Source organism: Bombyx mori, chromosome 6 (assembly GCF_030269925.1).
Source record: "Bombyx mori chromosome 6, ASM3026992v2".
Taxonomy (NCBI): Eukaryota; Metazoa; Arthropoda; class Insecta; order Lepidoptera; family Bombycidae; genus Bombyx; species Bombyx mori.
Genome location: NC_085112.1, coordinates 16,238,465 through 16,262,794, shown reverse-complemented (window position 1 = coordinate 16,262,794; position 24,330 = coordinate 16,238,465). Strand labels below are relative to the sequence as shown.

Here is a 24,330-nt window from a genome sequence, read left to right as displayed (position 1 = left end):
TAGGCCATGTCGACAAACTATCTATTTCTTAGCTATTGATAAAACCACCCACTAGTAATGATGGAAATTTGGTTGAATAACTTATCAGAAGACTGCCGACTAAGACAATAATTTAATACACTCTCGTGAATACTCTTCACAAGTACATTTGATTACCATAAAACTAAAAACACTCCCGAATCGAATCTGCGACCTTGTACACGAGCTACATACGATCCCGTACCATAAGCGCAACGAGCAAAGAGCTACTTATGCATTTGTAACAGTTACCTATGCATTGAATAGCAAACATACAGACGTATATACAAATATAGCTATACACATCATAGCTTAAATCACACGCACGTCATTGCACGAATGAGCTTTTATAAAATATGTATACATAAATAAAACTTAAGTGTCTCTCTGTGATTTCCCGTTATGGTTTTTGCCCGGATAAAATGAGATATTGAAATGAGAAAAATATTTTTTTGTCAAATGGACCAGATTGGTTTCCAGAGCCCATACACAAATGAATGGACGAAGGTGAGATACAAAGTGAATATCATAATTGTAATGTTTGTCGGCACCTCAACAAGTCTGCTTCGCAGCAGAAGTAGCAAGGATAGATGTAGCAACCCAAGCGGGCTCATAATACAGACTACCACAAGTAATTACACAACTTCATAAATTTTTGGACTCATAATTCTGACAGTAATAAAATAGAAAATGAATAGTTGATTTATTACTTCGTTCAATTATTCCTCGTTATATCTCTGGTCATGTCTAATAGTACTTGTAAATCTGTGATGTGTATTTAAGAAATCTGAGTTAACGCACACAGGCTCGACGTTAGTTACGACAAGTGTCCCTTCGGTCCCTCGTGTTGGAAGCTGTTTATCATATTTTCGATCAGTTTGCGAGGACTGCAGATAAACCGGGGGTAAACTGACTAGTGTTGGCGAGTTTTCGAAAGATATAAAAATGCATAGATTTTATCATTATTTTTTTTGGTAGGCGTGTTCTATATTATGTTTATTAATATGTTATGTACACGTGACTGAGCGACTGAAGCGAGCAGTAAATGGGTATCGAGCTATGAAACCTAATTTTAGGTCCCGTCTTAACAAACACAAGAAAATACGTCAAATTAGGTGGATCCTTTTTGAAGGGTGGGGCAGCCGTTGTAACTATACTGAGACCTTAGAACTTATATCTCAAGGTGTGTGGCGCATTTACGTTGTAGATGTCTATGGGCTCCAGTAACCACTTAGCACCAGGTGGGCTGTGAGCTCGTCCATTTATCTAAGCAATAAATAAATAAAAACCTATGAAAATACTAATTTTCAATAGTGATATTCTTATTCTTAGTATTTATAAATGAAATTTTACACTCATGTATACTATATGTTTATTTTTGCGTATGTGTTTCATGACGGCTTTATTTCCTTTACTGGAATATATGTATGTCAAAATATTCATCCATATCAATGCATCTTACCATTATTTTCTTTGTATTATGTACCTTTGGTTGACCCATAGAGAAGGCCTTATGCATTGTATCAACCTATGCATATCTAATACATAATATAGGTAGTGTAATAAATAAATAAAATATTATTCTTATCTTCAGAGATGCGTGTTCGTATCGGTCATGTTTTAATTTCTGTGGAGGTAACATAAAATCTAATTACAAAAAAATAATTGTAAAGTACTCATCGATTCCGAATGATCATGATGATGGCACATCACTAGCCTATATACGAGTTAGCACTGCAATGCGGGGTGGACAAAAAATTTAATAGCGTTCCAAATCGGCCTCATCGTCCCTTTGACGAGGTGTTAGTTCTGAGTGCTTTGTTGCTTTAATTTGATTGTTATAGCAGGATGCTATTGAGCTTTTATATTGTATTTAGTAACGATTTTTCGTACACATTAACTTCACGTTTCTAAAGTGTACTTAAAAGCTTTCTGTTTGTAAAGTGACTGATAAGTACGTGAAATAAATATTATATCCGCAGCCGCTTATATTCGAAGAAATTATCGATATCGTAATTATTGGTCGTAACAATGCTCTACCTAGAGCGTTCTGCGTGGATGTAAGTAATTTTTGATGACCAAGTGTCATCGTTTATTTAGCACTGTACATAATTACATTGATATTACTTCTGTTAACACGGTTTTTTCTTTTTTTAGCTTTCAATAATATTTTAATATAGTTTGTCCACTTCCGTACCATTTAACATTTCAACATCGAGTCTCTACACCAAGCGGTCCGTGAACTCTATTATTTATTATTATTCATACTTTTTCAGAAATAGTCTCAGGAGTTTATTTGATTTTTAATTATTAATTCCGTTTAACTAGTTGATCAGTGAATAACAAAAGACATAAAGGATATAATTTACAAATCAACATCAGATGTAGTGCAATTGTATCTTATTACGATTTTGAAATTTATCAATATTATGTTCAATATCTTGAGCACTTGTTTATATTTTTGCGTGAATCGACCATAGCACGTTATACTGAATTCTGATATGATGTAGATAGTTTATTTTTGACTGATTTCGACGTTACTGAGTCACTAGCACCTTAAGAAAGCTTTCATTCTGAAAAATTACACCAAAATTCTCTCTTAAAAGCTCATTCCACAAATTGTTACATGCTGAAAATACATGACCGTTTCTTTTAAAATTAAATACTTATCCTTTTAAGAAACAAAAGTTTCTTATTTATTTATAAAACGAGATTTCCACGATCATGCGATTGCCAAAGCAAAGTCTGTAATGTAAATACGACGCTTTGAGTTCTTACGGAAGTTCATCATTTTGTGAACTTTAAAGCTCTTGAAAGCCTTTTGGAAACTTTATTTATTACTTTAAGCTCTTGTTAAGTGTTTATCGACGGGACCGTTATCGTGTTTATGTGTTCGGCGACTAAGCAGTTACTCAAGGATTGCAAGTTGCAACTATTGTCGTATATGTGTCTTCGGCTTCATGTCTCAAAGTGATATGTGATATTAACAGTATGAATAAAATTGTTTTTATTAGTAATGATCAATTACTACAATAGCTATCTATACAATAACTAATTTACGTTACGTTCTACCTTTAAGCATGTTCGTGATGTCTATTGTATTGTATAATGTGGAAGAAGCCCTAACTTCAACCTTCACAGCGTAAAACCGCATGGTTCGATGAGCTTAACTAACCTGCAGGACAACCGCAGTCCCCGTAATCCCTGATGCTCCTTCTGGGCCTCCAATACAGGGGTCTTGATAAGGCTTCTCTCCGAAGTCGTTCTACTAGGGGCTGCTGAGGCTCCAAGACCGCACTCCTCAACGCCAAGTGCTGCTCTTCCAGTAAAGACAGTCTGTCCTGTAAGCCTTGCTGCTTATACAGGCTGTACCCGCTCGAGATGAGACTCATGGCACAAGCACACCACAACACAACACAGTAGGCCCACGGATCGCTGGGGCATTTCTCGTCGCATCTTTCATTTTTTTTCTTTTTGTCATCTTTTTTCGTCTCTTTGTCTGTCTGTTGTTTTGCGGCTGGAGGCGACTTGCCTCCCATTTTTAGTATCATTTTTAACTAAATTTTTCACAGTTTTTATATTATATTACGTTCAAAAACATTTCCCCTTATGATTTTACTTTTCTTAACCCATTGATTTTTAACACAGTAATGCTTTGATCTAGAACAGAAAAAAAATGAACTTGTAATTTTAGTTTCTGTGTTTCGTTTTACGTGTTCGGTCTCGTTGTTTTCGCCTGAAGCTCGTTTACAGACATGTGTCCCGGTCGACGCTCGACACGCTACTGCTCGCAGTCGGGACTGCTTCGGCAGACAACGAGGCGTGTCGGACGTCACATGCCGCGGTGTTTAGAGGGCTCTATATTTTTCCGCGTATCTTTTTTTTCAAATATCTACTTTTTGGGCTTTGTGTGAAGATTTGTGTTACTGCAAGAGAATGTTAAGAGCTGTTTAAAATGTTATTTATGTAAATGTTATGATCGTATCCAATATATTTTATATGAGTGAATGATGAAATTCAATATTAAAATGTAGTATCTTTTAGACTAACAACTGTTATAAATGTAACCAAGCACTTATTTGAAATTTAAAGAAGGATTTAAAATGTTGTGTTTCCGAAATATAGATATTTACTATTTGATATAGCTGTATTAAAATCAGTTCTAAAGTATTAGGGTAATTAGGTGTAAGTTTCTGTATGAAGCTATGAGTTTGTTAACGTTGTAGAGTTAAATAATATAATACTTTACCTAAATTAGCAAAAGTTTTTAATTTCAATAATTGTATTAATTAACAATATCCGAATTAGATGATAAAAATAATTCCGAAGAGCTATGCATAGTTTAAGATCATTTGGGTTGCCATTATTGCCATATTGCCATTTGTGTATTGCGATCCATTTTTTTTTTATGTTTGAGAGATTACTGGTGGCCCGAAGGCCTTTCCAGTTTCACCAGGACAGGTGGGCGAGCAAAGGCTCAGCCAGGAGGGGTGGGATTTGCTAACAGCTGCCCGAGCGCCTCCGAAGGAGACCTAACAACTCAAGAGCAATTGCTTCGCGTATGAATCTACTACCGGATCAGAATCGCGACCCGCTGAGAAGATCCGGCGAGAAACTCAGCGGGCATTGCGATCCAATGCCAGTATGACCGCTATAGCTCTTCTTGGTGCAAAGCGATTGCATTTTTTAACTTAATACTACTAAGCCGCTCCATTTTAATTGAGAGCTTGACTTTTAAGGGCCTCTATTGTGATTTCAACGCTGCTCATAAGTGTTAATTTTCAAATTATTCATTCGTCTTAGAGCAGTGTTAGACCAAACTAAAAATAAGTTCACAAATACACAGCAGTATAATTATTTGAAGCCGCTACAAAATTTGTAAAAAAAACAAAATTCCTTAAGATAAAACTACTTCCAAAATCAAGATTTTACCGGTCAAAATAAACTATAAATTATGAACATAATAATTAATATCAAACCCGTATCGATTACAACTCACAAAAAGTTAAGACGCGCAGGACTACCAACAAAAAAGTTAGAAAGAGATCTCTATCGGAATTAATTAAATTAATGAAAAGAAGAGGTTTTTTTTTTTAATGTTGGACAAGCTATGAATCTCTTAAATAGAGACATTAGGAAGACCGCAAGCGTGGATGTAAAAAACCCATATCCTTAGATCGTTTCACGATTCATACTTTATAGTATACGATACGATTTATCACACTAGTATTTTTGTCAAAACTTGTCCATTTCCATTAAATATTAAGTTGCTTCATGTAACTTCATACAATAAATTGAATTAAGACAAACGCTTGACTTTTGTAGTCAAATTCGAAACGACTCTTGATTTCAATATAAAAAATAGAGACACTTGTGTGTGCGTATACACTGTTTTCTTTTTCAATTAATGTTGATCTCACCTTCTCATATTGTTAACAGGCATTTTGGAAAATATATCAGAAAAAACACTCGGTAAGTATGAAATTATTAAGCATGTGATATTAGTGTAATCAATAACAAAATCTAAATAATAAACTCAAAAATTTTTTACTTTTCAGCCTAAGAATTCAAGTTTTATCCCCAATCAATAATTCAAATTTGTTACAGTTAAAGACATCGTGTCGCAGCCTCTAAAAATATAAACTAATTATACAATATTAAAAGCAATAATAAAATGAAAGATAACGCACATCGAACCGACTGAGCCGTAATGGCCGACCGCAGATTAAAATAATAGTCCTGCTTCTACTCTTATCGCGACCAGATGAATCAAAAATAATCTATGGAAATATTTTAATGTAATTTATTAAAGGACTCCACTTAGACACGGTGTTTCGTTATGAGCTTTATGACCGGCAATTAATTGGTTTTTTGTTTTTTTTTAATTTAAGTACTGTGACCTTATCTATTTTTTTTATTGCTTAGATGGGTGGACGAGCTCACAGCCCACCTGGTGTTAAATGGTTACTGGAGCCCATAGACATCTACAACGTAAATGCGCCATCCATCTTGAGATAAAATTTATAAAATCTCAGTACTGTGACCTTATCTATTTTTTTTATTGCTTAGATGGGTGGACGAGCTCACAGCCCACCTGGTGTTAAATGGTTACTGGAGCCCATAGACATCTACAACGTAAATGCGCCATCCATCTTGAGATAAAATTTATAAAATCTCAGTATACTTACAACGGCTGCCCCATCCTTCAAACCGAAACGTATTACTGCTTCACGGCAGAAATAGGCAAGGTGGTGGCACCTACCCGCGCGGACTCACAAGAGGTCTTATCACCAATAATAACTTCTTTACTTATTATTACTTTCCTTGCATGTTGCGTTGTGGTCACTATGGCAGTGAATAATTTGGAACAGTGCGTTTCTATCTTTACACGATGAATAGCCATATCTAAGTATAGCTAAGCTAGGAGACGTATTCTGCTAGCCTTTGGGCGATTCCAAGAGCTCACAGATCAAATTGTTAGTTAACATCATCTCCGAGATAGACCAGAACCCAGCACCGCATCAGAAACATTAAGCTTCGTGAGCTTAATACTACAATAAGGACAGTAAACAATGTCAAACATAATATATCAGAACAAACCAATAAAAGAGTACTGTTAAGAGAAATCAGGGAGTACCTTGAGTGGGGAGACGTGCGTGTCATCCGTCTCCCAAGAGTTGCATAAATTTAATTTTAAACTTTTCTACTTTGTCAAATGAAGTGTAGGGCGCGTTTAGACGGTGCTATTGTATGTAATCAGATGAAAAAATGTCTGGAAATCAGTACTATAATGGACATTATTAACTTGAACAATTATTAAAATTGTCAATATAAGTTGACATCACAAACTTAACGGTACTACTACCCACAATTCAAATTTGTTATATCCCGATTGTAGCGTGACTATTTTTTTATTTTTTTATTGCTAGGTTGTTGGACGAGCTCACAGCCCACCTGGTGTTAAGTGGTTACTGGAGCCCATAGACATTTTCGACGTAAATGCGCCACCCACCTTGAGATATAAGTTCTAAGGTCTCAAGTATAGTTACAACGACTGCCCCACCCTTCAAACCGAAACGCGTTACTGCTTCACGGCAGAAATAGGCGGGGCGGTGGTACCTACCCGCACGGACTCACAAGAGGTCCTACCACCAGTAAAAACTAGTCGTTACTTCAATACAACCAAGAGTATACGTAGAGTTTCAGTTTGAGCGGGACTTTATAGTTGCTACGGACATCGTTTCATGTAACATTAAGCACGTAGGCTACCGTTACTTCATTGAGAATGAAACACAATTTATTTTTATGTAAACCAGCCCTAAGTCCCGCTCCTTGCTCTGACAGAATATTTTTAATTTAATCCGGTACAATATTTTAAATTATTAAGTAAGCTCGCGGAAAGTTCAGAAGTTCGCCGGAAGTTCCGGTTAATGATTATGGTATAATGTCAGGGGAAATCTAAGGAGGCTTGGATTAGAATTATTCGAATTTCACATCTCAGATTTATTTCGATCGGTTTTAGGCGAATCGTATCGAGTCGCCAACTTCAAAACTAAGAAAAAGCATAATAATGGACCTCTAAATATTCAATTACAATGGTGGAAATGACGTCGACCTTGCGAGGGCGGCATGAAAGCCAAAATACTCGTAAATATTGGTCGAAAATGTAAATAGCCTCGTATCGGAACGAAAGTGAAATATCCACGCGATACCGCGTCAGATGTAGGGTGACAATGAATGAAGAATAACCATTTAACACCTGGATCATACAAGACCCTTTGCCAATGAAGCCCGTGAATTTGTTTCGAATCTTGCCAACATCAAAAGCAGGAAGAAAAAGGAGAAATAACATTTACATTTTATTTACAGGTCCCCTATTATTTTAAGATTGTTGAACATAGTAAGATATAAACGAATATGAAATAGACTTTTTTTGGAAGATATCTTTTAAGTCAATATCCAAAACCTAAAGACAAATTGCTACTTAAATAATCATGCATAACTAAAAACTTTTACCCGCTTTTCATAGCAAGCCCGCCATATTTAGTAATTTTAGAATTTATTGTTATTTGGTATTTTGAGAGCCAACATATTTAACCAATATAATTCTCCTAAATTCACACAGCAATATGATGCGTTATGTGCTGAAGAGCTATCTCAATTTATGCATGTGGTAGCATTATCATCGTGATACTCTGTCTAAAACATGCATATTCCCCCCATAAATATCTATAATCACGTAACATAAGCTGTTTGTAATGGAAATAAATCCGTGGTGTATCGGCTAATGTTTTAATTAAAATATTCCAAGTCTTATGGTATGACATGTTATTGGATTCACTGTTCATAATGAGAACTGCTAATTTGTTTATCGATACAGAATATTATCAATGTGAATGAATACGAAATTGAACATGAAATTCAAGAAACAACGCCATCTGTCGGTAACAGATGCGGCTACTTTTGTATATTTAGTTAAAAAAATATATAATAGGATTATATTACGGAGATAATATCGCTATCATTTTCGTGACTTCCCACAACATGATCGACAACAATCAAGTTGTCAGGTTTTATCTAAATTGTCACGAATCACTAAATCACGAAAAAATCCATTACAGATGCCAAACCCAACAACTATGAAAGTTTTAATAGGACGCCGTCATAAGCTACGGACATATTGTGTGCCAAAAGTGAAACGAATTTCTTCGAAACAAAAATTATTAAAAAACTTCCTAAACGCGAAGTCACCCTGTTTGTTTACGTCACAGATTCCTGCGGAACTTTCACAAGTAGGGTGGCGAGCGTAAATCTGTACAGCTCTAACACTTGGCTACTTGTCGTTTGGTCACCCACTCGCTGTATTGGATTTCGAGAATGACTGCGAACGACCACGTAAATCGTAAGCTGAAATTTCTTTGATTCCGCATTGCGGTCTCTTTTTCCGTTTTGTTGTGCAAAGGTTAACTTTTGCGTACCAAATTAGCACAATAACTACCGTCGTCAGTTTACAATAAATCTAGCAAAACTTCACGAATTATTAATGAGATTTATTAATTGATTAGTAACATCCTGTACGTGTGTTTTCATATTATTATCATATTTTTATCGCACGTTAATTAACTTATGAAATGTTATTTATAGACAAAGAGATAGTTAATTAATTAACCTTAGACTTGCTTTGACATATAATGTGTACGAGCAAAATAATATGTACGAGCCTCGTTAACTACGTCAAATAGGCTGTGAGCTCGCATATTTATCTACAAAAGTTGTAAGACTTTAAAAGTATCCGTACAATTTTCTTCATTTTAAAGTAGTAGTTTTATAACGCCTACAAAAAAAAATAACAATCAATTTTAAAGCGTTGAAAACCGGAGTAATTACCGGACCGCATTTAGAAAACAACATCCGAAGTCACACCCTCACATTAGTATGCCGGGGGGCGAACCGAAAGCAATTAGACGTCTCGTTTCAATCGGCATACGTAATAAGGGATCGATGATAGTTCGAAAATTCGGAGCGCGTAAATTTTGATGTCTTTATCGGGCATTAACTAACTATTGATTACCAGATTACAATTTATTTTTATGTTTGATCACTCATGTAGTTCGATTCCCTTACACCTTTACGGATTCAGTCTTTCTAGATGAGGTAGAGCGTGTTCCAGTTTTTTAAAGGAATATTTAGTAAAGCGGCAACACCCTTCGAGTTATAGTCTCAGAGGTTAATTTGGAATTGATTATTGTTAATTGTAGGTAGGTCGTCCATAGATCTCTGACCGCGAAGCTCATATCACATTACCATAGTGCACATAGTGTTATGTCCTATGGCATTTTGCTATGGGGCAATGCTGCCGATGTCGAAACGATTTTCATCCTGCAGAAGAGGGCTGTTCGTGCTATTTATAATATGCACCCGAGGGAATTCTTGAGGGACAAGTTTAAGGAAATCAAAATTCTAACTTTAGCGTCCCAATACATTTTTGAAAATTTATTGCACGTGCGTAAAAACATTGAAGAATTCCCCAGAGTCTGCGATTTGCACAATGTGAACACTAGGAACAAACATAGGCTTGCGTTGCCGGCGGCTCGAATTAAGAAAATAAGCAACTCTTTTAGGGGGCTGGGTGTACAGCTATTCAACAAGATCCCACTAAACGTTCAATTACTACCTGTTCATAGATTTAAGAAAACTGTTAAGGAACGTTTGTGCAACAAGGCATATTATAAAGTTAAGGATTATTTACTAGATGGCACTACGTGGGAATGAGGCACTCGCTCCTGGCCTTTTCATTTTTCATTATTATTATATATTTTTTAATTGTATTTTTTGACTTGTTTTTTCTTTTATTCTCTCTCTCTCTCTCTTCCCAGCTATTTTTCTTTTATTGTAAATATTTTTATTTATTTAAAAAAAAGAAAATATTTGAGAAAAAACAAAAAGCCCGCTGAGTTTGTTTCGCCGGTTCTTCTCAGGACTGTGGCTTTTTTTGGAACCGGTGGTAGAGTTAACATTGTTATTTGTATTTTGACATTCAACAAGTGTGTCATACTGACATCTAAGTTGAAATAAATGATTTTGAATTTGAATTTGAATTTGCCCATGTCGATCAATTAAATTCTTTTTTAATATTTAATGTAAATAGCTTACAGCTTATTTTATGCCTACACTTCCTCTTACCTTTTGCTCTGAACTATCTACCTGTGCTTGTGTTTGTTGCTCTTCTCCTTCTGATCATTCATAAAAGTATTTGCAAAATAAATTGCTGTGTGTGAAATTAGACATGGTTATCCCGGTAACGTACCTAAAGCCCTCATCACCTGAGCCAAGATTCACGCAGATGACCCCATATTAATGTTCATAATATATCTCTAAGTAATGGTTTTCGTTATTACGGAGATGAACTATTTGATTTGCAGCAGTAGCAGACAAAAGAGTTATACTACATTGATTCGTGCAGTCTCACAAGATGCCCACTACGTTATAATTTGGAGTTTTAATTTCATTGCTCCGTGCTTGTATCTCTTGATCGTGAAACTAATTAAATAATAAAATAAAATAAAAAAGCCTTTATTTGATCCTGCTACATTGCTTCTTAAATTTGCTCAATTTATTGATACTATAACATTATGTTTAATTACTAGCAGGGTCCCCAGGTTGGGTAAAGGCCTTCTCCAATGATGACCACTTCTGTCTACCCTGTACTAATTGTCACCACTCTGGGCCAGCTCCTTTTTTATTTCGTCCTCACAGCGTGTGGAGAACCTTTCTCTCTTCCTTTTTCCTTGAGGTCTTCTCCACTTGGTGAAACTAATTAACGACCACTTATTAGTTACACGCCCCAGGTTCGAACCACAATGGAGCATCTTGTCTCAAGTCCACACGCACATATGAGGTCCGTAAAAAGCTGCCATAACGCAACTTTTAATCGATGATTACGTGCATTGACAGCATGTGTTATATTTGCTAAGCTATTAGCATTTCAAAACGTCGGTTTAATATGTTGAGGACAGAACGAAAAGCAATTACATATCTAGACTCGACCAGAATACGCAATGAGGGCCAACAAGCAGTACTTGCAGGCTCTTTAAGCTCGAACGGGGGGGCTTTAATTGAAGGTGGCGTTAACGATTTTAGCTCTTCGAAAATAGCTTTAAAGCTCACATTTTCATTCTTAATTGTACCGGTCATAAGGCTGTTTGTCAGACTGTAAGTCCACACAGATAAGCTTTTTTATCTCCATCATAGGTAATTGACCATACGACCCACCTGATGGTAAATAGTCACCGGCGCTCATGGACATCAGCAAAGTTAGGGGTAAAACTAAGCCACTACTTACTGCAAAAACTTTCCTTGTTGAAAGAAATAAATGTCACAGTGATCGGAAAACTTCTTGAGGAGCGTATCTGTTTCTAAATATAAATTAAAATGTTACTCATTATCTAATTTCATTGCTGTTTCCTTGGAATTTCCTCATTAAGCCGACATTTCTACTACAAACGTGCCTTTATAAAAAAATCAAATCAAATGTAGAGCGCAACTCTATTTATGTCACTTTTTGATTTGTCAGATTATCCGTCCCTATGAATTAGGAGCACGCGCCACTCTGCCACAAGCCCTGATTTGATTTACTAAAGGTAACGTATTCTAACAAAACAAAAGCCCTTTGCCCGTAAATCTTGTAATATGACAGTATCTTTGAAGTCGTGAGCTCTACAACTATTGTTTTAAAGAACCGTTTTAATGGTCTTCCACCATATACGGAACCACAATGAGTTGTCTGGGAATAGATTTGAATAAGCGGCGTGATTTGAGGAATTCACCTATTTAATGTTCTCTTTGTTCGTTATTAAAGTGTTATTTTAAACAATGATTACGACTACTAAACTAAACATGGTATTATGCACGTTAAAATACAAATTTCCTCACATTTTAAGATATCTAATATATAAAATTCTCGTGTCACAGTTTTCGTTGCCATACTCCTCCGAAACGGCTTGACCGATTTTGATGAAATTTTTTGTGCTTATGCGGTATCTATGAGAATCGGCCAACATCTATTTTTCATCCCCCTAAATGTTAGGGGTAGTCCACCCTTAAATTTCTTTTTTTATTTTTTAGACAAAATTTTTAATTTCTATTTTTTATGATACAGCATATAAAAATACATACAACCCTAAATTTTCACCCCTCTACGATCAACCCTTATTTTTTATTTGCTAATTAAAAATTTTAAATTTTTTTGCGAGAATTTTGTTTTTATTTTGTCATGACGTAGAATAAAAAAATTCATATTACTCTGAAATTTTCACCCCTCTATGATCAACCCCTATTTTTTATTTGTTAATTATAAACTTTAATTTTTTTGGCAAGTTTTTTATTTTATTTTGTTATGACTTAAAATAAAAAAAAATCATATTACTCTCAATTTTCACTCTTATATGATCAACCCCTATTTTTCCACCCCGATTAATATATTTTTTTCTATGCACAGATCTGCAATAAGGTTGCAAGATGGCAATCAAATTTTATAATTGTAGTACGATAAATCCTTATTCAGAGTTTATAATTTCAAGTTCCTTTAATTATGATTTTTTTAAAATTGAATTTGATCTCCCGCCCTCGCCGGTCGACTACTGATCAACTATCAATTGATCAGTTATCCCCGCCAGGTGTCACCACTCATCCAGCAAACATCACGTAGTAGGATGAGGACGAAGCCGGTCTCCTGTCTTACTTACTCACTATACATCATAGACATATACACTTAATATATAATTTGAGAGCTATACAATACTATACATTTTTCAGCCATGTTTTTTTGGTTTTATTTGTGTATCAATAGTATGTTCAGTAGGTCTGAGAATCGGCTACTATCTATTTTTCATACCCCTAAGTGAAAAGGGTTGTCCACCCCAAACATTTATTTTTTATTTAAATTTTTTGGATATTTTTTTTTGTTTATAATGAGGTATTATGTGGTTAAATGAGGTTTCTACAGTAGAATTTCCCTAGAAATCTTATTTAAGGCAACACAACGTTTGCCGGGTCAGCTAGTATATTATAAATTTTTTTATTGCCTTTGTAGACAAACCAGCATACGGCCCACCCGATAGTGAGTGGTTACCGTCGCCCATGGACTTCAGCAATGCCAGGGGCAGAGCCAAGCCGCTGCCTACCGCTTAATACTCTCCACAAGCTTATTTTAAAGAAGAACATGTCATAGCGCTCGGGAAGCACCGTGGAGGGGAGCTCATTCCATAGCCGGATGGTACGTGGCAAAAAAGGCCTCTGGAAACGCACTGTCGATGAACGCAGCGGCTCCAGATGATATGGATGAACTCTGCTCCGATGGCGGGAAGTGCGATGATAAAAAAGAGATGAGGGAATCATCTCGAACAATTCCTCAGAGCACTCCCCATGGAACATACGGTACAAAATACAGAGGGAACCGAAGTCCCTCCGCAAACCCAGAGGTTCCAAACGATCCATGATATGAGAGGTAGATAGTAATAATGTTTAAGAAAGTCCTGCTACAATTGTAATCTGAAGAAACCTTTATTTTAATTATTACTGCTATCGAAAGCAAACAATTTCACAGACCACTGATTATAAATGGTCATCGTAATTTACGAAAATCGGTACACCAATGTATACCTAAGGCACAATGCTTGTTAGGTACTAGTAAAGGCTTTTGTTTGAAAAACTTACTTACTTAATTAACTTAGCTTACTTTCTCGTTTGTGACGAAACATCTATCGCTCGAGGGCGAACCAGTTGGCCACCGTCTTCAAGCTGTCAGGCATGGGCGAGATGAGATAACAGAAGCTATGCAAGACGACAGTTATTTCAATGCAATAGAGGCTAAAAAAGACTAAAAGCTCATTTACAACTTTTGTCATCAACAAAACTTATGAAGCGGCTCGCTATTCAAACTTTAAGTGAACTTTCGAAATTTCACAAATTTAACCGACACACATTAATAAAATCCAAAACAAAACTTTCCGAGGCAACAAACAAGTCCCGACGAACTGATAAAGTTACAACAAGCCGAAACTTATCGCTAAGTTGTGCTTTCACTATGTACTTAGGTCTGCGTAACTGTTAAGGAAATTTAAACTCAACTATTCTAAATAGAGCTCTGTTGTGTTCGTTTGGGACCACTTGGACGACTTTTGGCGCGACTCTCGATCGATCATACGATAGTCCGCGGCTGGCCGCTTACTCATTTGTTTTGTAATAACACAAACAAGTATGTATATGTCCATGGATTATATAGTATTAAATTCGTACCACGAGAACCATACCGCACCACGTACATATATACGTATCCATGTTTATTACATCCATAAAAGAAAAATAGAGAAAAAAATACAAGTTAATTTTTAGTTAATAAATTTGCTATTTTTGTTTGCATATGCATAGTACCAGAGCACCGCTCTAACCTTAGTTGGTGTTAGACAGTCCAGGCTATTTCAATCGCAAAAAACATGCTTTCCAGTTTGAAGAGTTTGTGTAACCAACACAATTGAAACTTCGACATCACGTCTAAGTAGGCCAAGTGATATGTAAGTTCCTATATCCATTTCTGAGGATGCCTGCCTGTTTTTTGTAGTAGAGTAGCGCGTCCTCCTAATTCATAGGCTTGGATGAAAATGTGACATAATAGATAGAGTTGCGCTCTACATTTGATTTTAAATTCACTTTGGTTTCTTCGTCAACATTCGTGCCATTTTACCAATGGATAAATGTTAAACAGACCCTTACGTGGAATTCGAATAGCTCACTGAATAAAGCTGCTTAACATTAATTAACATTAAAATGATCCACATTATCTCGTAGTAGCAGTAAAAATTAATTTAGCCACTTTCATGATTCGTGGAAAATCTTGGCTGTGATTGAAACCAGTTTTACAAAAAATAAATAAATGAAGAAGCCTTTGTTAATTCTCGTCACACGTTCAAACCAGTCAAACTACCATGACCTCGATCTCACATGAAATTTCATTACGCAAAATGACAAATTTGACAAATGTCAAAAGACACGACCCAATTTCCGGAACTATCAAAACAATGAAAGTTCTGGTAGCACGAGAGATCAATCTACACTGGCGTCAACAACATTTGCGTGTAGCATCCAAGACGTTCGCTGATGTCAGTTGTTACAAAGTTTATTTCGGGGGGTCATTAATTTATTGTATGTTTAGCGCTGCTGGGTGACTTTATAATGTTGTGGGTTCAGAGTTGTAACGGACACATCAACAGGAAAATCCAATTTTGAAAAAAAGAAGCTAAGCTTTTAGTTGAGAAAAACAAGGAATCGCTCAGTGAAACGTAATACGAAATATAGTATGTAACACACACATTTTGGTAGAATATTCAAGCGCTACCAGCCGTGCGTAGCGTACAGCAACCAGCAACGTCTGAAACTGTTTTATTTATAAAGTTCCAACAATAACTGTTTCAACTTAATCAAATGAAGTACAAAGTATAAAACGGGCACACGTATAAGTAACAATTTTGTTTATATGGCACAAGAGATTATTTCAGTAATAACAATAAACTGTTAAACCAAAATAAACATTTCGTTTTATTTAAAAGTAACAAATATAACTCAATTAAAATATAAAGCTAGTTAGCATCTTCACAGTGTATGCGTCGCCTATTCTATTACACCATTTTGTTTATTAACTAGCTGACCCGGCAGTCTGCGTACTACCTCAATCGAGAAATAAAAGACCTAAACTTTTGTATAAAATAAACTTAAAACAAACAAATGAATCCGTCCGACGGAGGACACATCAAAGGAAAAACAAAATTGTTTGTTTTTATATAATTCCGAGCATTTTCATATTTATCCTTCTCTGGACTTCCACAAATAATTCAAGACCAAAATTAGCAAATCGGTCCAGCCGTTCTCGAGTTTTAGCGAGATTAACGAATAACAATTCATTTTTTATATATAGATGTATTGTTGATAAGCCGTTGTCTGGAAAAATATGGTATTAGCGACAAGATTGCTTCTTATGGTTCCTGCCGCAGTCGTGTGCTGTGGAAAGGTTGCAAATTCAATACAGGCTATCATACTATTTTCAGATTTGCCATGCTACGTCCACATTTGACTGGCGTATTATATTCTTCAACGGCCGGTTCAGTCATAGAAGCATTAGTTTTATGTCTATCAGCCACTTTACAAAGATCTCTAGTTTCACAGGCCTGAATGTCATAAAACTTTGTTTTCAATCAACTTATTTCTAAAAATCAATATTATAGTCGGCAGTGGATAATTCATAATAAATCCACTACGAATATCTTGATAGACAAAAGCAATTCCGTCTCAATTGATTTATTCACGATTTCAATCCTTACGCTGTGTCTATTCAAATGCTATGATTCAGAATCACTGATTATATCAGTGCATTGGAATGAGTCAGTCTCTTTAGTTACAGCGACGTTCAGTTTTGTGGATATTAACATTTTAATGTTTGTGTCAGGCATATCATGAAAGTGTAATTATTCACTTGTGTAGATGCTAAAAAACATGGCCAATATTTTCTACGTAACCCTGTAAAATAATATTTACATTCATATTTAGTATATAAGTACTAGAAATACGACAATTTTAATCAAGTTAAATCTTCTGGCCCACATGTATTAGTGGCTTAACGAAAAAAAAAAACTCCAAAAGTCATCGAGATATCGAAGATAATATGAAAAAAACCCACAAAAATTGGGATTTGCGTAATCATTATTTAATTGAGACAATATACATCAAATCTCAAAGTGGGTGGTCGCATTCAGGTTGTGGCATTCATTTCTATAGGTCACAGTAAATCCTTAACACAAGGCCGTAAGCTCATTCAATCCTCTACGTAAAAAATAAATAGTGCGAGCGTTTTGGTGTTGAGGGTCGGATAACTGTATTATGTACAATAGTATTGTGACTTCAATCTAACGTCTCTCGGTGGACGACATAAATACTAAAAGGTCTGGAACCCTAGTGCTCATTTAAGGCAACAAAAGAGTTTATTAAAATTTACATGAAAGAAACGTTCGTTAGAAGCACATCCATAAAGTGATGATTTAGCTTGTACATACAATTTGAATCAAGCTTCGCAAACTGCATGAATCACTAAACGTTTCCAAACATCTTCATTCAGATCAAAGCGAAAAGAAAATTACTCGTAAATGAAATCAATTTGAACAACCCTGTGCAGTAAAAGGATCTACAGTTGAAATATATAGAATAGATGTGAACAGATGTGACAAACTTTAATTTGTCATGATCAGGTGTGAGATCATCTAATATCGCAATCTCGTGTACATGAAACAAGACTTTGTTTAACATTCAGTGGTAGTAAGATGGAATTCTGCTGTTATCTCACTGGCTTATTATAAATACCAGATACAGATATACAAGCCAAGGATCCAGAAAATTCGAATTTCTGACATTATTTTCTAATATTATAGAATCCAACTGAAAACTGAATATTGATACCGTGGTAGTAGCAGTAATGAGTGTCTGCGTAGTGTGTCATTAGGTATTAACATATTCATATTAGATGATGATGATGATAGAATAAGACACTGACTCTGAAATACAATTCTATCTAGCTTATTCTAAAGGATTTGAAAATTTTATTTTTAACACATAACTTCAAGTTTATGCCTTATCTTTGTTTAACATGTGTTTGTACACATAATACAGATCTGGATCTTGTTAAAGTACAGTATTATAGAAACATTTACCTGTTTATTACGGAAACAAGAGTGGGCAATTGGTAACTTTTTTTATGAAACATTAAAAGCGTACTGCATTGAAAATAGTGATTGAATAAGTTCGTTCTGCATCGTTGCTCTGTGCTGGCAATATAAATGAAATAGGGGACCGTGTATCTTTTTACACAGCCGAATAGCCTCGAACAAAGTGACGGGTGGCCAGTGTGATACCGCGCTCCACTGGGCATCCCTCTCATTCCTAATCTCGATCTATTTGCCGAGTTATAAAATTTATTGCGTTGAAAAGAACGGGCCTCTGTTTTTCTTTAATCTTTAATGCTTAGCGACGTCGAAATATGCACTCATAATTATTCATAATATCTAAGGGTTAGGTACTAAGAACGGTATGGCATGGTAATATACCATAATTAAATCTGGCTAACTACCAAATTATATTCCAAATTCACGGCCTACAACAATATACACAGTGTTACAATAATAACAATGATTGATGTACACTAAACACAAATGATATCCCCACTCCCCCTGCCCTTCGAGTATCCTAAATAAATCCATCAGCAGGATTACGAACATTTACTGTATTACAGCCATCAACGCATTCTATGACAAATTACAAGGGACAAACTAATATACCCGAAGATATTTTGTGTTACAAGAATATACGAGAAATCTGCTCTCTTTGGATTTCATATTCTAGCTGAGGCAAGCGTGCATTGTTAATATGTACATGCAAACATACCCTCACTTTGAAGTATCTTTGGAAACAGATAGATATTCGACCCCTCAGGTAGTGAGTGGGCACTGTTATGGATAACAGTAATCCTATGAGTTTGAAGAACGAACACATTCTCAACATGAGGTTCGCTTCAGAGTCAAGAGATACAAGTAAAGATGGTCTTTGAATTCGATGAACCCAGCGAATTTAGATGATAGACAGTTAAATTTCGGTAGTAAGTAATCCCGTGATAAAAGGTGATTTTGAAATCCCCTCAAATGATCCCTCAGAGACTTCACATTCACTCTCTAATTTCACCTCAAATTATATTTTTAAGATAATTGCTGCAAAATATTTGGGTGGCGAGGAAATTCGTTGGGTTTGCGCTGGTAACCCAAACAGAGCGTGTTGTGTTAAAACAGACGGTGCGTCTCAATAATTCACCGGAAGGGTCTGGACGATGTTTCGGGTAATGTTTGTTGAGTCCTCCTCGCACCGTTTAATGCATGCTGCTTCTAATTTAATCAGAAGATCAACGATGAAATGGGATTTAATCTTGTACAACTGCTAATTTAATAGTTGTACTTAATTTAAGAGTCAAGAATGAAATCGTGGATATCGTTAAAGGATTTGGATTACATTTTCGCTTAGATCTAGATTTTGGATTAGATACATTAGTCCGAAATCATGGTGTGTGATCCTCATCTATTGGCTTGGCTGTGGTAGATGTCTTGTGGGCCCGCACGGGTAGATACTACCTCCCTGGTTATTGCTGCCGCTAAGCACTACGTATGAAGGCTGGGATAGTCGTTAACCTCAGTCAAGTTGGAGGGAATATCTATACCCGAGAAGAAACTTTATGAATGGTGCGTTTCAGTCCAATAGCAGGACTTGCAAAAAATTTAAGCCTCTGTAATCGTCCGCGTCCCTTGTCCAATTTTGAAACCACATCTCTGTGATTGATAAGTGTTTAAATCTTCTACACGATCAGAAGTAAAAGATACTGGAAATTAAAGAAGCAATAGCTGAGTCTTAGATATTTCTTAGCAGACAGAAGTTGCTACAACAGTATCGCCCTCCGGCTGATCTGTTTGTGTTGCCAGCACGTGCAGCGTCTGTTTGTTGTAATGTAGATGTGAAGACAAACCTCTCAATTCCCCTTTGCGACAATTGTGTTTACTTTAGAAACGTAGTGTTGTCAGATTATAGAGTTACATTTTCTTGTTAAAATTATAAAATCTATGAAACAGTGAGTACTTTACCTTGACAGAAGAGCAAGGACCGTAACAATATTCTAGAATTTGTTTCCGCTGGCGCTTACATAATTTTCTTCATTAAAGACTACCTATTGGTACAAATATTTTTGTAACTGAAAATTCAAGATAGTAAGTTCTTATTAATCTATTTTATATATTAAACTTAGATTGATTTTGGGGAATGGACGTCATTGCTAATAAGCTAATATTTATGTGTTTCGGGTTCTTCATCACATAAAAATTTAGCATGAAGCAGTTTTGGTTACGGCTAAAATACATGTTTTGTTTTGGTCATAATATCGAACGATACAATAAAATTGCTATTAGTCAAAAAGGCAGCTACAACACGATTTAAAATTCCAAGATACGTTCCGTAATTTACTGAAATTGTTTAAGGCTGACAACACCGAAGATACCCCATTGTTTAGAGTGTAAGAGGCACAGGCCTCCCGCCGTATAGGTTATCAACGTTTATTATGTTTGGATAATCATTCGGAAGTTACGCGAGGCGTGCCTTTGTGAGTCTTCTCAACCGAAAGAAGGGATGAGGGATTCTGTATAATCAGTAAATGTAGTTTAAATTGTGTAAAATAACACGATGCTTTTAATCGAGCTTGAGGCGCAGTGCTTCTTTGTTTCATGTCCGAGTGGTTGAAGTTCCGTGAATAGATACACACTAATTCGTCCAGTGCAGTAATATCGTGAGATGCACCGGTGTCCGAATCCCGCAAGCGGGTACCAATTTTTCTAATGAAACCCGTATTTAAAAAATGTTCAGGATTGACTTCCACGGTGAAGGAATAACATAGTGTAATAAAAATCAAAACCCGCAAAATTATAATTTGCGTAATTACTGGTGGTAGGAGCTCTTGTGAGTCTGCACGGGTAGTTACCCCCGCTCTGCCTATTTTCTACCGTGAAGCAGTAATGCGTTTCGGTTTGAAGGGTGGGGCAGCCGTTGTAACTATACTTGAGACCTTAGAACTTATATCTCAAGGTGGGTGGCGCATTTACGTTGTAGAGGTCTATGGGCTCCAGTAACCACTTAACATCAGGTAGGCCGTGAGCTCGTCCACTCATCTAAGAAATAAAAAATAAAAAAATGTGAGCCGTCACGGGACGCCTGGCAGATGTGAAGCATCGACATTATTTTGTAAAAGTAATATGCAGAAAAGAACAAATTGTGATAGGAACTAATTATATCATAATGATAAAATAAAATATTACAAAAAAATAATTTGTTTTCAAGTAAAACACAGGTTATGTGTACTGTAGTAAACAACACTGTATACACTACGGAGTATACACTATAGGTATCCGAGCTCAGTGTATCGAGAGAGATGGCTTAACGCCGGATCGAGTGGGAGAGAATCGCACAGTCGATTGCGCATGGCGACGCGTCGCCACACCGTACACACTACTGCATATAGACTGTATATATATACCATCATATAGCTCGCCAGAAATCGGTTTTACGTGCGGCTATAGATGTTTCACATCAAAAAACCTGAACTCAGTATCTCAACTGTTCAACTTGGAGCGCGTGTTTGTTTCGTGTGGAAGAAATAGACAGGTATATGGTACATACCCGTGCAAACCTATAATACACATGCTCTGGAAACAAGGTTTAGTTAGATACGGCTTATTTTATACTTCACGTCAGTCGTTTTGTTTCAAAGCTCTGTAAATTTCAAAAGCTCCAAATGAAAACTGCCTCGCATCAGATCCGTGCAGTAGATAGAGCACGCACTTTCAGAAGTCGAATGCTTTATTTATTAGTTTAACTTGATTATTTACGAGCTTTTGTATTATTGTTTGATTTTATTATAATCGACTTTGTATCTTCTCTAAATTAATTATTAATTCACTAAGTAATGATATTTCTTTGCAAACACAACACAGCCGTTTTGTTAATCACGACTTATTTTTTACGGAAACCTAACACGAAACTGAAATGTTAAGATTTAAACTAAGTTAAAATTGCTAACTACATAGTAATATATGAATTATTTTACTAAAGCTTTTGGCACGCAATGCAACGCAATAAGATCAGGAGAAGCGCGGGAGAAGGGCGTCTGTGGGATGCAAGATGCAACCGGAAATCATCACCTTGCATAGCAGTTTAGCGAACAACGGTTCAACAAACAACTCACGGTTGACCCTTAGCACTGAAATTAATAAAGTTATAAACGTAGGTAAATAACAAAGATTTTTTATTTCCCAGCTTCAGATACATGAACACACTTACAATTGACACACCAAACTTAACGATGATCAGAATAATCAAGCCCCACTACAAAAAGAAAATAACAAACCCAGTATCTTGTTTATTCCAACACAGAACCATTTGCCAACAATGGCGATGAAAAAATAAAATGTCTATTGACAGGCGACAAATTGCTTTAACGAGAAGATTTTATCTTGTATTGGTCGGTTGTAAATTATTTTGGTTAAGGGCTCCTGCATACTGTCCGTCTGGTTTGATATCAATCATACCTGAAGCTGTTAGTGTTAGATTTTAGGCTGTCTGATTGGAGTTCGTTCTACATGAGTGTAGGTGAGCCCGACTTGTTGCCATTGCCCTTGGTATTGTTACGCGCTGGGATTCGGGATAAATAAAATTTCACCAAAGTACAACTTAAAACTGTATTCAACACTTAGAACACTTAAACACTCCACAAACACTCAACAAACACTTTAAAACCCTCAATTCGCTTGCTCCGCTTCGCTTCAGGTGATCCGTTCGCTGTTTCGCTTCGAGTAGTTTGGATTAATGACTGACTGAGTGCTATCCCTGCAACGTTTTTATAGTCGACACCTCATCCCTAGAACTATCGAGAATATTCCACACATCTCTAGTATTGTTTCCGCCATCTGACAATAGATGGCGTTGTACTTTTCGAGCGTTCTAGATGCTACTAGATCCATTCGTTCGACTACTCTGCGATAGATGGCGTTCCTCTTACCGGCGTAACAGTATTAAGCGGTCGCCGTAGCTCGTGATCATGGCAACCATTGACATGCTGTCAGCGACTTATACTCCCGAATACTTTTCTGCTCAAAAGTCGAAATTTATTCGGCGCGAACGTATTCGTTAAATGAAGCGCTCGATGTGTACATATGCCTATTTATTGACGATATTTCAAAAACTTTATACAATACGTTGTTTATTTTTATATTTGACCCTCTGTGTGTTGTGTTCAAGTTTTATTTGTTCCAGAATCACGTCTAAGCTAGTAGTCGATTTCGATGGAAGTCAATATATTCAAAACAAATTAGTATTAGAAACACTTATATTGAATAACGTCAAATTAATATAACGAAACCGGAGATAATACAATAAACAATATATTTTAGGAGACAAAAAAGCTACAAAAATATGATAACAACACCAATGGAGCCACGAAGAACATTTAGTAAGTTAGTAAATATACATACGGATACAATTATTTTTTTCCTTTTTTAAAACAAGAAAAAATATACTGAGATTTGAATCGTATTGACATTCAGACTGTCAGTGTATGTGCGCCCTACACTTATTGACACCCGCATCCAATCCGTATCTCTCTGATCTACAGATTGTTATCAAACAATTGTTATTTCGTCTCCCATTGAATATAAATATTTAATGCGACTTTATTTGTAGGCTTAATTGTGAGGGTTGTTGTATCAATTCGAAGTTTATATCGACAGCTGCTACTTTCCAGTACATGATTTAAAGGGAACACTGTCAATGTCAGTGTGCTTATCGTTACTTACATTACATTACATGGTATTAATCAGGGGAGGGAGAAGTGGCAGTGGGCTGGCCATATATGCCGTAGGACTGACGATCGCTGGAGCAGACGGGTTCTCGAGTGTAGACGTAACGCGGGACGCCCCCTGGCTAAGTGGTGCGATGACCTCCGAACGGTGGCCGGCTAGAAGTGGATGAGGAGAGCCGGAGACCGGGCTCAGTGATGTGAATTGGGAGAGGCCTATGTCCAGCAGTGGACGGCTGTGGGCTATTGATGATGATGATAATGACTCAGGAGATAGTTTCTCCGCTAGAAGGTGTTGATTTTATTACGCGCCACGAAACAGTTTTGTTTTTCTCATT

General features: G+C 36.3%; 1 protein-coding gene across 20 annotated transcripts in view; it reads right to left on the bottom strand.

Moving 5' to 3' along the window:
* Window positions 1–24,330, bottom strand: part of LOC101743884 (collagen alpha chain CG42342) — a 380,399-nt gene that overhangs the window by 256,129 nt on the left and 99,940 nt on the right. For 16 of the 20 annotated variants that reach the window (XR_009973419.1, XM_062669192.1, XM_062669190.1 and 13 more), the window contains exon 1: window positions 3,194–3,806. The exons of the other annotated variants lie outside the window; for them this stretch is intronic. Coding sequence is in view for 15 of the 16 variants with exons in the window: in XM_062669192.1 (XP_062525176.1) it covers window positions 3,194–3,569 (376 nt within the window). In the remaining variant the exon portion in view is untranslated. Of the gene's footprint in view, window positions 1–3,193; window positions 3,807–24,330 lie in introns of those variants that run through there. 20 annotated transcript variants of the gene reach the window in all.